The sequence below is a fragment of the Aspergillus oryzae genome, chromosome 7 (genome assembly GCF_000184455.2).
Source record: "Aspergillus oryzae RIB40 DNA, chromosome 7".
In the NCBI taxonomy this organism is placed as follows: Eukaryota; Fungi; Ascomycota; class Eurotiomycetes; order Eurotiales; family Aspergillaceae; genus Aspergillus; species Aspergillus oryzae.
In genome coordinates this window covers 250,573-265,334 of record NC_036441.1, presented here as the reverse complement: position 1 = coordinate 265,334, position 14,762 = coordinate 250,573, and the positions used below count along the sequence as shown (strand labels likewise).

At 49.3% G+C, this 14,762-nt stretch overlaps 4 protein-coding genes across 4 annotated transcripts; all 4 read right to left on the bottom strand.

The window, feature by feature from the left end:
• Nucleotides 1–1,242: 1,242 nt before the first annotated feature.
• On the bottom strand, nucleotides 1,243–3,010 carry AO090011000092 (cytochrome P450; the record flags this gene model as incomplete). The annotated part of the gene is made up of 5 exons (XM_023232774.1): nucleotides 1,243–1,597; nucleotides 1,657–2,081; nucleotides 2,136–2,349; nucleotides 2,405–2,735; nucleotides 2,803–3,010. The coding sequence occupies 5 exons, from the start codon at nucleotides 3,008–3,010 to the stop codon at nucleotides 1,243–1,245; spliced, it is 1,533 nt and encodes a 510-aa protein (XP_023093348.1).
• Nucleotides 3,011–4,251: 1,241 nt separating this feature from the next.
• Nucleotides 4,252–5,202, bottom strand: AO090011000091 (uncharacterized protein; the record flags this gene model as incomplete). The annotated part of the gene is made up of 1 exon (XM_023232773.1): nucleotides 4,252–5,202. One exon carries the CDS (start codon nucleotides 5,200–5,202, stop codon nucleotides 4,252–4,254), a length of 951 nt encoding a protein of 316 aa, XP_023093347.1.
• A 926-nt stretch (nucleotides 5,203–6,128) lies between these two features.
• On the bottom strand, nucleotides 6,129–7,118 carry AO090011000090 (uncharacterized protein; the record flags this gene model as incomplete). Its single annotated transcript, XM_023232772.1, has 1 exon — nucleotides 6,129–7,118. The coding sequence occupies one exon, from the start codon at nucleotides 7,116–7,118 to the stop codon at nucleotides 6,129–6,131; it is 990 nt and encodes a 329-aa protein (XP_023093346.1).
• A 3,563-nt stretch (nucleotides 7,119–10,681) lies between these two features.
• On the bottom strand, nucleotides 10,682–13,658 carry AO090011000088 (serine/threonine-protein kinase; the record flags this gene model as incomplete). The annotated part of the gene is made up of 5 exons (XM_023232771.1): nucleotides 10,682–11,119; nucleotides 11,192–11,423; nucleotides 11,474–11,561; nucleotides 11,616–12,406; nucleotides 13,654–13,658. 5 exons carry the CDS (start codon nucleotides 13,656–13,658, stop codon nucleotides 10,682–10,684), a joined length of 1,554 nt encoding a protein of 517 aa, XP_023093345.1.
• Between the last annotated feature and the right edge of the window lie 1,104 nt (nucleotides 13,659–14,762).

The window sequence follows — 14,762 nt, the reverse complement described above, 5'->3', positions numbered from 1 at the left end:
TGGTGGATCATCGCTGCAGGGCTCGGATGCTCTCGTTATGGAGAACACGACACATTCTCTGCCTAGGTATGAGGACGCTCCGAACACTGTGCAGAGTGACATTTTGCCCTCGGATCAACTATCTACGAGTTATTGGTCGGCCACAGACCCTACGAGGGGTTGGAAGACGAAGAAATAAACGATTATATTCAAACAACACGTTCCATTCACTAGACAAATCAGAGATGTCTCATGGAAGACCGTGATCCTGAAATGCTGGATAAGCGAGTATAAAGTCACTTCAGATATCCCGAAAGATATCCCATTCCCTCCTCCAATCTGGCATATGCGCCGTTCTCGCACTGACAGATCAATTCAAAAGGCCCAGATCTCATTCGTAAGAAATCCCAGTGACGATGGTATGGACGAAGACAGCAAGCATCGGACCATGGGTTATACAAAACGCGGCAGATGAATGGGTGCCCTGGCAACACGAATAGCCTTAGAGCAGTTCGGACCAGGATGGTGAGGTATATCGTACGTACCTGTGTTTGGGACATTTTCCTTTTACTCTGCTCGACCCACTGTGCCGCACTTCATATTTGGGACAGGCATTTCTGGGACCTGTGGCTGGTTTCTCAGGACAATCGGGGCCCGGGATCAGCTCGGCCTTATTACATTCTGAGTTTCTGCAGCCCTCGCTATGGATCGTGATAGCTTGGTAATCCACACACATTTCTTCGTTTAGTGTGGAAGTCAGAGTGTAACGTGGCGAGGTTATCAATAAGATTTGATCGTAACTGGGATTCGGTTGAGTGTTACTTGAGTTGCTACCACTGTGTTCGAAAGCGGTCTTTAATTATCTCAGTTGTTATGCCGGAGCTTCTGCGCTCGGACATGGCGTCGTTACACATACCAAACTCATTATACCAGTCGGGGAGGCGTTATCCTGGGTCTAGGTCATCTACCCTTAGTACTGTCTCACAGTCTGATTCTCGGTAGGACTTGACCGCCACATGCAGCTGGATTGTAATTATGAAGTCTCGTTTATCGGGGGCTCTTGTGGTCTCATTCGTCCATTTCCTGATGGCGCCACAGGAGAAACAGCCACTAGGGCAACGGTCTCCCGTCTTTATAGTTGAGAACAAAGGGCATATTGATTAAACATTCTACTACTATTGACCGCCTCTTTTATACGCCTCTCATTGGAAGTGCCTTCTTCAAAAATGCTGAGGTAAGACGTATCAACCAATCTTGAGGAAGCTATTTGGTAGTCAAACGGTCGCGTGATAAAGCTAGCCCTCCACGTATCCTAGCCACGACCCTCACCCCCCTCGACCCATCCCTCGGCATCGCAACATGATAATCATGCTCAAAAGAAACATCCCTCTCATCCGTCTCCCACAGAACCAAATCGAACTTCCGCACAAGCGCAGCAGTCACCAGATACAGCTCCGCCCTGGCAAGCTCAATCCCTAGACACTTCCTCCCGCCCCTCGAAAACGTCAACTGGAACTTCCTGCGCTCGCGACCCTCATCCCCCAGCCAGCGCTCGGGAAGAAACGCATATGGATCCGGGAAGACCGATTCGGCTGTGTGGGCGCTCAATGTCGTAATACTGACCGGTGTGCCGGGAGGATGTAGGATTTATGCGTTGGGTCTGGGGTGGTTACATACGCGGATGGAGTGTAGGTGATGGGCGTGTGCTGGATTCGGGCTGTGCGCGCGGTAACGCCGAAGGAGAGTCGGTTGCCTTCTTCGATAATGGCGGACAGGTATGGGAGCTGCTCTAGTTGTGTCCAGGTTGATAGCGTTGGCAAGGTGGCTAGTTCTTCGCGAAGTTTGGTCAGGAGAGAGGGGTTGGCGAGGAGATGGTAGAAGATTATATTGAGTGTTTGGGCGGGGGACTCTGTTCCTGCGAGGGTCAGTAATGCGCCTTCTTGTTCGAGGCGTAGAAGGGCTTTTTCGGATGCGGGGAGGTTTGGGCTGTCGAGGACTGATTCGTAGACTGATCCTTTGGCGCCTGTATTGATCGATTCTTTCTCCCCTGAAGTGTTGGATGATATTCGGGTGATGATGGTGATCAACTCCGCGCGAACTCTCTGGTGTCGTTGTTAGTGGTGTCAGTTGACTGTCATGGAGGGTGAGAAACTTACATCAAAGAGTTCGAGCATGTCAATTAGCCCAGGAGGCATGGTGGGCCTGGTGAGGAGTTGTGGTAGTGCTTCGAGAATATCAGGGATCCAAGGGAAGTGCTTGTTCATGTTGATTCCCTTGAGCAACTCGTGACTGTTGTGGCGGAGTCTGGCCGCCTCCTGTTCATCGGCGAGTACGTCGGTTTGGTGGGCAAATAAAAAGTTGTTGACAACACTACACTCAGCATTAATACTCATGACTACTGTGTTTAGTCTACTGAGATCCGTACTAATTGGAAAAGCCATAGAACGCGTCCGATAGATTGACGGGAGTTTCCGTCGCCGCATGTTTGGCGATCAAACCGCACAGTTGGTTCACCTTTTCGGTGATCACACTTTCAAGCCATAGGACATTACGCTTACTGAAGAAGGGAGGGAGCGCTTCTCGACGGATCCTGTGAAGGTAATAATCGGCAGTAGTCCCGACACCACCGGGAACACGTAAGGTGCGTAGTTGATAGTCATACTTGTCCAGGCGGGTCATGGACGGGGCGTAAATTGTGTCGAGGTATCCGACGTCGTTGATGTGGACCTCATCCGGAGTTATGCGGATTATGGGCCCTGAAATTGCATCCAATCAGTACTGATTACTGTGGTTTGCAGATCTAGCTGGAAAGAATGACCATACCGTATTGCTTGTGAAGTTCTTGGATCTTAAAAACGTACTGTCCGGACTGGACGGCGTCGTAGTAGAACTCATACCACCAGGTGAGTGCGGCCAGTCGGGGGCCTGGAATGTGGGATAAGGAATGGGAAAAGAGACGACGAATTGCTTCGACGGAGGTCCATAGTGCCAGAAGGATAAAGCTTGTCTCGACCACCTGAAACAGAGTCATATCTGTTGTGTGGTGAGAAGAGGTTACGGATAATGTTTGACTCTAAACTTTGAATGACGGCACCCGTGTGTAGTAGTAGGCAATGAATAACGCTTGAAGGGGATTTTTCGAAGATAAGTGCCACGAAGCTCAATGCCAAGAGAGCCAAACAAAGAGAAGCATCTCTGTCTAGACTAGTAGGACCCTAGCTAGCCTAGCAGACCAACCGGCTGGCAGATATTGGACGCAACGTGGTAAGCACTAATGCGAGAAGGTTCACGAAGTTGGCCAAGGGCGAAACTCTTAGGTTACCGACCGGACACTCATGACACTGCTTCAACAGCCTCTTGGAGTACGTCGTATGCCGGGGCTTGTGAGATACGCTACTTTAGACGCGGAAACACACTATTATAGGTGATCGACAACTTCAGAACTGCATTGTCCAGAACAGTCGGAAGGAATGCGCCAAGGAGGCACCGCCTGCTATGCGGATATCCAGTGCGACTGTTGATCATTTTGACCACTGCGAGAATGATGATGGAATTCAATGGACAGGCTAGTAGTTCGAAAGGCATATCAAACAATAACATTGCGCATGAAATGATATAGTAGACCACTAGCGAATGCGCATCAGCATTCGGGCTCAAGTAGGATGATAGAAACATGATTGCACCACTAGTCAATGCGCAAAGTTGCCTCTGCTGTTGATAGATCCACTCTATCTCTAAAAAGGACTTGTTCTCCGCCTGTTCCATCCTACCCGGCCTCTGCAATTTGAGTGCCGTCCTCGATTTCATCGCTACGCCTGCCGCCCTCTGCGAGTTGGGTGCCCTCTGCTACTTCGTCGCTTCGCTTCCAGCATTCGTCAATTTGTGTACCCCAGACCACAGATTAAAATCGTGTGAGGCGACCGGCTTGGGCGGAAAAATCGGTACAGCTCGTCGTATTGGGTGTTTGAGCGTTCTACACAAGTGCGAAGATCGAGTTTCTGTACAAGATGAGGTTCATAGACTGATCATGTCGCTGCTCGCTGGCCCTCCTGCCAGCTAGATCTCGTATACCAAGGAAGCGCTTACAGAAAGCTCGATCCCCAAGGTGAACGAAGGTGAAGAGGAAAGGCCAATGACAGCGCAGGAGTGGGAACCACATCGGACGGATGCAATACGGTATTGGTCGCAATAGTGCGTGGAGCAAAGATGGAAGAAGTCTGATAGCGGTCCAAGAAAAGAATTGTAGTTGGACTGAGCCGGTTGACGATATCTTCACCGATCCTGGCGGCAATGCCGCGACGCTACCAGTGAACGTAGACGGAAGCTAATATCCTCGATGCTAGAACGACGCGGCTTGGACTGTGTGGTTGTGCGCGTAGCATCAGAATTGGCAATGGGGCTGAGTCGGCTCAATTCAATATAAGGGTCCTCTGCTGGTCTTCCTGCCGATTGCTTCGCAATGTAGATCAATTTGTTCAAGACTCCGTACTCAATCTTCAACTTAATACTGTACACGGTAGCCTTCAGCGTGGTCTGGTAGATGTAGTAGTTTGCGCACTCTACAGCGATCAGGGCGATGTCCATCAGGATGCAGACCAGGTTCATCATGAATAATTGCAAGATGATGTTACGGTTGTCTCGGTTGGGGTTCAATTTTAACATGCGTGTAGTTTCCCAGATGTAGATACCCGAGATGATCAGTTCTTGGGCGCAGAATCCCGCGACTTGGACTCTCTCCATGATGTTATACGCATGCAGGAACTTATATGACTGCTCGTAATTGGCGGCGTATGTCAATACAGTGGTCGGGACATGAAGCAGAAAAACGTTGGCAATGATCATGCAGCAGACGAAGTTCAACAGCCTTGTATTTTGAACGACCAAGTGTAGTCTGGAGTAGAGCACGAAAGACTGCCCGGTCACCATGGTCCACCACCCAACCGTGACAAGAGTCAAGGAGACCCAGATTGCTGAAGTCAGATCAAAGAACTTCATGAAAAATCCGATCGAGTAGGGGAGGATCCCCGCGGTCGAAATCAGCAAACTCCAAAAGTAGATCCCTTTGTACTGCTTGAAAATCGAGAAGATGAGAACCATTAGCTCGATAGAGTTATACCAGGCGATCACCACGAATATGGTGATGGTGATGCGAAGACCATCGCTGTTACCCGTGTAACTACCCGTAACCCAATTGGACGGGCTAGACGAGCTGCCAGTTGACATGATTATTAGGGAATCAGTCAGGGTGAGAGTGTGGCAGTGGCCGTGGACTGGGCAACGTCCATAGTCTGAAGGATGAATATAGGTGTGGCCCGATCACACAGTACGGAAACGAAAAAGAAAACAGGCACATGAGCTGGAAACGGAGAAATCTTGCGGGGTGAACTTTTGCAGATGACTGCCCTCTTGGGGCTAGTGCCTTTTTAGCGATCAGATAATTCGTATTCAACGAACATGGTTAGTTCCAGTTCGCCCGGAGCACTAACAGTACATCAATAGTACGATGTATGTAAGTGTATATATATCTTACATCATTTCGGACTTCGAAGGTGCCAGGACAGGTGTGTTTTATTCTACTCGGTTCTTTTGTGCAGTGCTCAAACTGTGTCCTTCCAGCAGGTCCTTAATTAGGGCTTGTTCCAATTGATAGAGCTATATGATTCAACCCACTCCGTATACTGCGTGTCCCAATTCTGTTTTGCCAAGTGGCGGCGGAAAAAGCCGCTGTACGCGGCCGAAAATGGCAGTCACTTCGTATCACGTGACTTATAGATCTCTCCCGCCACGGTCGCACTGCTATCACCACGTACTTTGTATCTTCACCAATCGACCCAGAGACTGGAAGCTTGTTCCATATGTCCGTGAAACCAGTCATGGACCTTTTCCGAATCTGTCGGTAATATGCTTCAGGTGTCCATCATGAATACATTGCTCCAACATGTCTACCTTCCAAGCTTTCCAGTCGGTATTTTTATCGACTCCATATGCAGCCCAGATGCCCCGGATTAAAAACAGTGCCTCATGCCACGGAATATCAAGATCAAGACCGAAAAGGAATCTTCGTAACCTCTCGTCCCTGCTCATGATATCAGCCAAGTCAGCTGCTCCCTTCGCTTTCAAAAAGCGGGCTAATGCGTGATCATGAATTGTCAAGGACGACTCTCCGTTGTAATATCACCCATTTCTGCCGTCACCAAAGACGGTCCAAACGCTTCTCTGGCAGGGACTACGCGAGCCATTTGCCAATCTATGATCCCAACGATATTCAGCTCGTCATCCATCATCAGGTGGTCTCCTTTATCATCCACATGCTTGATATAGAATTGCTCCGTGGTGGCCGGTGCACCATTGACCGGGATCGCTGCAAGAGCCTGGATCTGAGATTTCAAGAATGAAAATACCGGATAGGCATTGACAGGGTAGGATGTGAAAAGTTGACCATCAGCAATGAGCGCCATGTTTTGCTCCACGAATGAAGTGTAGTAGTCGCTCGCGGTATCAAAAGGTCCAGAAGGACTCAAAACAAGGAATCGTTCACTGGCAACAGCAGAGACTATCGGCTCTGAAGGTGAAGGGCCTAGGAGAAGAGATCCCGCTTTGGAAAATGGATGTCGCTGGATCTCAATCAGAATATCCGCCAAGCCCTTCGACACCCTCTCCTTGTCTTTATCGTCTGTAAAGCGCTTCCCGTGCGGTCCCTGCATAATCCACTGTTTGCCCGCCATTTGTTCCATAAGGATATAACTAACACCCACGTTGTTGTTCTCGTCGCTGGCGAGGCCATAATCAAACGATCGCGGAGCAGGTACATTGATCGTTTCGAGAAATTTGAGGTTGGCGTATTCGCTGTGAATGAGGTAGTCGGCAAGCGATTGAGGGCTAATTCGAAGTACTCGAAGGAGCCAAACAGAGTCATCAGCGGGAAAGCGAATGTGAGCATGATAGTTGGCACAACCCATGAGGGATCGGCGTCCCCACGCTGGCGGGTGTTCAATCTCGCATTTTCGGCCACCGTTTAGTTTTGAGGCACGCTCGCAAACAACCTTTTCATTGATCTTCGCGCGAATTCCTTTCACTTCGGCATGGATATTGGTTTCGAACTCATCATCTGGGAGGAGCTGATGGTTGTTAGATCCCATTCAGTTAGACAGCTAGATGCATGGACTGTACCATGTCCCCGCACGTATGCGACGGCGGGCGACGGTGAGCTGTGCAGAGATGGCGATTACATCGCTCACAGGCACCAAACCCCCGTACACTCGGCAGTACACAGCCCACGAAATCACAAGTAAAGAACCTATCAGGCATGAGGGTCATTGAGAGTTAGACCAGGGAACTACAGTGCGGGGCGAACCTCCCAACTTTACATGACCTCCAGGAGTGAGTGGGTCACAGGCGGCTTAACTCGTACAGCCAGCCACCTACACCTACATACAGACCCAATTGTCATTCGTTGATACGGAAGGTCTAAGCAGGAAATGTGAGCAGTTAAAGATCCAATATGTCTATAGATTACACTTGGCTCCCATATATTGCCCGGGGCAGATTATCGGGCGGCAAATAGGCAACCTGCCGGACAGAGAGACATTTAGCACTCAGTAAACACCCAGCATGAGGGGACCTGTCTCTGTCGGAGGGGGGTGAGCCAGATCCTGTTGGTCGCTTTAACTCCTCCTTGTGGTTACTACAGCAGATGCCTCATTCATTGCCCCATGACCTTGTTTCCAAGCGCAACACAACCACCGTTGCTTTTGCGGATTCGTTGGAGTATTAACACGAACATGGATGGCACGAACAAGGTAACTTTGCACCATACTGGACACAGCTGGAAATGATGATTGAGCGCAACGCAATACAGCTAGCGCTTCCTGCTGTCTAACGATTCGAGATGGCAAGCAGGGTTGCTTGACTTTCAGTGAAGGATTGAAAGCCCAAATCCCCCTGATTAGCGCCTTACGTGCGTTTTTGCCCTACAAGGAGCATTTGCTCTTCATGATCATCCTGTCTTCAGAAACATAAGACTGGATTAAAATTGCACAGAGTTTCACCATATCAGCTTTCTGTATACTGTTTCCCTCATGAATCCATATCGTGTGAGTCATATCCGTCATGTCTGCTAGGCGTCGTGCGACGGTTGTATAAACAGGCAGCTCTGCGTCGCAAGTGCCGTCGTCCAAAACTGTCCCATCTGCTGCATCTATGGCCCTACATTTCAGACCGTGAAACCTATCATGCTGTAGTGGAGTCAAGTGGAACATCAAGAAGCATCCTTAGCCTTGATCAGAAAGGAATTACGGTCTAAGGTTTTTAGCCCTCGATACGATGCTGCCAGGGAATAGAAAACAACAGAAATGCTGCACAGTAATCGTAAATCTTCTAGGATCTGGTATGTGGTATTTTTCTAGAGTGAAATCTCCTGCAACGGTTCGCCAAGTCAAGTGCATACAATCCACTTGGGCCGGGGAGTAAGGATAATGGATTTTAGTCGCGGATTTAATACCGAAAACCGAGTCTAATCTCTCAACCAGTTTGCTTGGCCCTTTTGTTAGTGATGCCTCTTGAAGGTCTTGAATTAAACGGGGTTCTTCTCTAACGATCGATACTCGGTGCAAAGGGTTCAAGACTTTTCCCGTTCTAAAGATTGTTTTCTCCCCTTCCTGTTCTAATCCTTGAAAGCCATAGCTTCTGGAGCGCCAACCATGATTGAAACACGTCTTTTCATACATGGCGGGCGAGGTTAGTTGGCTCAATGGTGAACCCACCTGTACATAACTTCACGCTCTGCTTCGGATGCAGGAACATTCTCGTTGAAATCACCCGCTTCCCTGGAAACAGTCGCGTTAGGTAAGTTATCACGTCAGCTGAGAATCGAAGAACTGGACTAGAACTTGCAACCATCCCTCTTCCAATATCTAAAGCCTCATTAGAGGATACAAACGATGGCGTAGCAGCGGCTCAAGCGGCGTTCCCAGCATGGTCGAGCCTCTCACCACACGGCCGAGGAGCGTACATGCTGAAGCTTGCCAATCTACTTCTCGGATCGGAACAGGAGCTAGCGTATCTAGAGGCCATCTCCAAGGGCGACCCATCTCGGACTACTAGGATGCGACATGCCCTTCCGAGGGTATAAGGCCAGTGGCATTGGTAGGGAGGATATTCACCACAGCATCAACAACTACCTTAAAACAAAAACTGTCCATCTGAGGGTTGAAAGGCTCTAACTGAGATGTGATATCCACGGCTTTTATGGATTATACTGAATGCTATAATTTGTATGTTGCTTCGTTCAAATGCCGAAGTTTACCCTCGGTGGAAAATATATAAAGTCACCCAACGACTCTTAACTTACCACCGATATATAGGTGTCCAGTCCTCAAGCAGTCAACCAGACCAGTACAATATAGCAACTACTATATAATATTACTACTGAAATTAACAGTAACCTAACAAAAACCATTACCTGAAATCTACAAAAAAACATTCTACCACCAAGGGTGGTTCCTCCACCGGGAACCTTAAAGCGGCACCCCAGCACCCAAATCAACCCAACTATTTATCCGTAACATACAAACGGAATCTCTTTTAACCCAACACAGCACCATCACATCCCAAAAACAAACACATAAGAAAGAGAAAGAAACAAATGCCCCGCACAGATGAAGCCGAGCACTGGTTCAACGCGGTTTACTCCGCGGTCCAGGAAATTCCCCGGGGCAAAGTGACGTCCTATGGCCATATTGCTCTGCTGCTTGGGTATCGTACGTCTATTCTTTCTATATCTATTTAATGACTCTTTCTTGATATATGGATGTGATCTAGAGACAATACTAAAGGTATACAGCGCAACGACCGCGTCAGGTGGGGATTTGTTTGAAACATCTCCCTTCGAGTCCGGAGGAGTACTTCCATTCGGGGAATGTGCCGTGGCAGAGGGTGATTAATTCGAAGGGGATGATTTCGCATCGGTATCTATTCTCTTTTTCTTCGTTCTAGGACGCTCTTGGCTTTTATGTGTATATTCGTAGGGTTTATGGGTACTAATGTGTATAGGGAACCTGGGAGTGCGGAACGACAGGCAGAGGCATTGAGAGAAGAGGGAGTGGAAGTCGAGACCGACGCTATGGGGGAGTTTTATGTGGATTTGACTCGGTTTGGTTGGTTTCCTTTGGTGTTGCCGAGTGAGGAGGGAGAAAGTGAACTGGAGGATGTAGTAGATGGGTAACGTTGGTTATGAATGTACGACTGGTTGATACTCCGTTTCAGATATATAATGGCCCATTTCATAAGCATTGCAAACATGGGGTCGTGGCCTCACTATATCCGATCGCCACATTGTATATCCTCCTTTTTATGGAATTGCTGTCACACAGTCATCTACCTAAACAGCCGAGGGAACGAATACAGGCGGAGGTCAAAAGGGGCTCTTTTGTCTAACGCAAGTCCCCATTGACCAGCTGACCCGAATATGACAGACGGAGAGGCAGACATGATATCAAGACTCTATGTAGGTGAAAAGAGATAAAGGAAAGATGGTAGTAGAGTAAAAGAACAGAAAAGGGTAACGAAGAGCATGCGCGTCATGTCAAGGAGTCATAAAACATCCAGAGAAATGGCCGAACCAAAATGGATACATCCGCAGGGCAAATCAAGCAAGAACAGCCACCATTCGAAGGAAAAGTCATCACAGCTGTTGTCGTCAGGTCTACCGCCGCTTCACCTCGGATGCCCATCCCTCAATCCCTTCGCCCCGACTGCCCGGGGAAATGCCCAAGTCGACGGCATCCATTCCGGCCGTATCCTTCATCCATGCATGCGATGCCATCCCACCGGCATTGGCGCGTCGTTCGGGCGGGATTTCCAACATGGGCAACAGGAACTCGCTGATTCGCATACTCTCTTCTGCCGAGAAATGGTACTTTTCCCGAAGGACGTCTGGTAGGGCCCAGTGACGGAGTCGATGGATATTGCGCAATTCGCCTTTGCGGTTAAAGATCTCTTGCGACCACTTGCCCGAGAGGCAGAGCGATTTGGGGAAGGGGCCCAGTAGTTCGATGATCTGTGCAATATGGTCGTCGTCTTTGCCGTATTTCGTACCCGATTGTGGATCGAAGAGGTAATCACCCGTGATGAGCTCGAAGACCTAGACAATTGTGAGCGGAGGACCTCCGGTCGGGGGCACAACCCAATTGCGCCCACGAAATTCCGGACATACCATGCACGCCATACTCCATACATCCGTGCTCGCACCCCACTTGGACCCGAGAATGACTTCGGGCGAGCGATATTGTCGTGTTTGGATGTCGTTGGTAAAGTGGTGGCCAACCCAGCAGGCGTTCCCCAGATCAGCGATCTTGACCGAGATAATATCGCATTCCAGTTCGTCTTTCGCTTCTTTAGAGGATTTATTCAAGGAGATGCCGGATACTTCGCGTTCGAGGAGGTCACTAGCGAAGGTTAGCCACAGTCGCGGTCCGCCACGGGTCATCCAGCTTACGCAGTCTTTTCTCGTTGCTTTTGTTTCTCATCTTCTTCTTTAATGCCTAGTATTTCTTTCATGGATGCCTTCTCTGACGGGGCGGTTTCTGCGGCAGGTCAGTGGGCGGTCGCGAAACGACCATCGAGTGCTCGATACATACCAGACTCTTCATTGATCATTTGACTCAGACTGCTCTGCGAGTGGTGCGAGCTGTGTTTGAAATCAAAGGTGGTGTTGAGCGGACTGGGCAACGGTTGACTCCCCGTGATTAGGGTCCTGCGCCGCCGCCGGCCATTGCGGTTATCCTCTTTGTGGTCTTTCTTCTGCTCCTCCTTCACGTATGTCTTCACAATCTGTTCCACATCGCCGATCTCGATCAATACGTTCTCCGGTTTCAGATCGGTGTGAATGATACCGCATTCGCGGTGGAGATAGTCCAACCCCAGGAGGACCTGTTTCGTAATCTGTTTTACCAGCGGCATCGGGATGCCGCGATGATTCCATCGCTTAATCAAACCGAGTAGATTCTCACCCAATACCTCAAATACCATACATACATGGACCCCATTGGGACCTTTGTGTTCGAAAGAGTCGAGGAGACTGACGACATGCTTGCGACCCGGGTGCGACGGCTTCGCTTGTACAATGCGATTCAGGAGCTTAATCTCGTCGATGGCGGTTTCGGTGTAGTGAGCGGCGGAACGAACGACTTTGAGGGCGACGTGTTTACCGGTGGTGGTATCGCGGGACAACCAGACGGTGGAGAAATGGCCCCAGCCCAACTTGCGCACGACGACATAGCGACCGTTGTTATACGTTTCGCCGACCGTAACCGGGTGATAGCCGCCCTTGCAGTAGTCTTCTGAATCCTCCTCCTCGGCGGTCGTCTCGATCTCATCAACGGAGGAGGTGGACGGGGATCGCGATTGCGGAACGGCGAGAGAGGGAGCCCTACCGGATGGAAATCGATCGATCAACAAGACGGAATCACACTATAAAATCGCAACAGGGAGGAAAAACAAAAGCATACCCCTCTGTAGTAGAATCAGCGGCTGTTTCGTTGGTGACGATTGGCTTCAAATCGGTTCCTTTTCTGCGCTTCTTACCGCCGTTGCCATTGGCGGCCGATGCGGCCACACTGGCCATCTGCTTCCCTTTATTCAGCACAGCCTTGGTGATATCAACCCCGTCCATAATTCCGGGTTGCGACAAAGGGTGATCGGTTCGAATGGTTCACGGAGCGGAGGGAAGGAAAGTTTGACGCCGACGGGCGATGAGGCGAAATGGCGAAGAGGAAGTTGATACGGTACAGCTGAAGGTGGCGGGCGCAAACACTCGAGACGAAGTGGCGGGGGGGGGGGGGGTGGAAGAAAGGAGAATGAGTTGGGGTAAAGAATGGCCCGCGGGAGGTGGCCCAAAGTAATTCAAGAAAGGGAAAGGAGGAAGAGGTCAAGGGAGAGGAGAGGATAGAAGTTGAGAGGAAAGAAGACGACGAGGAAGAGAAGCGTTTGTTTGAAGTTGTTGTTGTGAGAGGGGCTCGAATCTTTTTCGGCGGTACGTTGACAATACCTGTTGTTACCCTTTACCACTGGGGCGCTGTCGGGCCCTACGTACAGTTACATACAAAGATAGATCACAATTTCGACAATCTCGAAAAGATCGGTCTAGAAAGAAAGGGAAAATAATAATAATAATAGACCAAAACAAAATAGATGTCGATAAGAGAAAATTTGAAGCAGCGTCAATGCGCGACAGGCATTCAGGACTTTCTATATCAAAGAGTTCGTCCCAAAAGAAAAAAGGTTGGCCGTCAAATGGAACCCAATCCTTTTATGACGCAAACGACCTGTTTGCTAGGATGCCCGAATTCCCCCGACCTGATACTCGTCGTGGCGGATGGGGAAAAGTCGTGGAAAAGGGAATAGGAGAAATTGAGATCTCAATAGTGAAGAACTCAATCGAATTAATTTGTCAAGCGATCGCAAATCGTCTTGTGTTGGGGAATGTGATGTCCGCAAACAGAAGTACAGAAGTAGTAAGTAGTATAAGCACTATACAGACAAGGGACAGAAACCCCCGGTGGATATAACCAACTGAAACACTAATATCCAGATGGATCGAATGCTACCAGATGATGTCAAGATCATATAAGATCAGGTCCAGTCATCTGTCCACCCCACGGATCCCCATATTCATACTCCATCTTCTCTGACTTCAAAGGGCGCTAATATCGATTTCCTCCTTATACTTGGACCTATGACTACAGATGGTAGAACTCCGATTCAATATCTATCTAGAATATTGACATCGTATGAAAGATGCCTGTCATAGCTTGGTACTCACTGTCCATTCAGGGGTCTAGATTTTACACGTCAGCCCTCAACTATCGCTTACTATCAGGGACCCTAAGGTGGTTTAGTCGCCCACTCGATGAGGGCCAGAGGGCACCAGTGACAGTGCCGCATTAGGCAGTCGGGTGCCACTCCGATCGGAAAAGGTCGGACTTATCATTTTCCGCCCATGGACCAGTCATGAGAGTCTTACACGTGATGGCTGCTGTATCACGTGTTGTTGAGACAGCTCGAGGATGTTGTGGCCTGGGGCATCTCCGCGTCACGAGTATCGAGCACCTCTCGATTTTGGGCATCGACAGATGTGCGGTGATGCCACACTCGTCGCGTGGAATGTTCCAGTATCCCAATCGGTTGGGATCGTCGCCGTTAGCTTGGTCATGGACCCAACCGTTACCCTCTACCGGCCCAGAGAGCAGATACGAGCTACTATGACAGCACGAACTAGTCGGTTTCCTCTGGAAGTTCTCCTATCTGCGCTGCGATTTTTCGACGCCGCTAGGATCAGCACAAGGATATAACCATGCTGCAAAATCAAGCTCATAGTCGCAAATTAAATGAAGATATCCCGGATTAAAAATGATCGCCGCGCCGTGGTATGCTGCCCAGGGATTGCGCATGCCAAGCGATAGTGCAGCATATAGAGACAACCGGTCCCCAACTCTACCCCACAATTTGTTCGAGGGTCTTTCCAATGTGAGGGCGATCGTCTCAAGAGAGGTGGAATTCGAATATCAGGCTATGTCGAGGTCGATAAAAGTATCTCATAGTAGGTTTCTGTCGCACTGGTGGATCGAAGCATCCTATCCCTGACCCCGCGATAACTTCAGCCGCAGAACTAGTGTTGCACCAAATCTTGTGATTTGATATAGGACCAAGCGTTGGCATTTTGCGCAATGGTCCACAGGAATAACGTTATATACGCTTTAGTGACGGAGAGAAAATTTGTTTCGCAA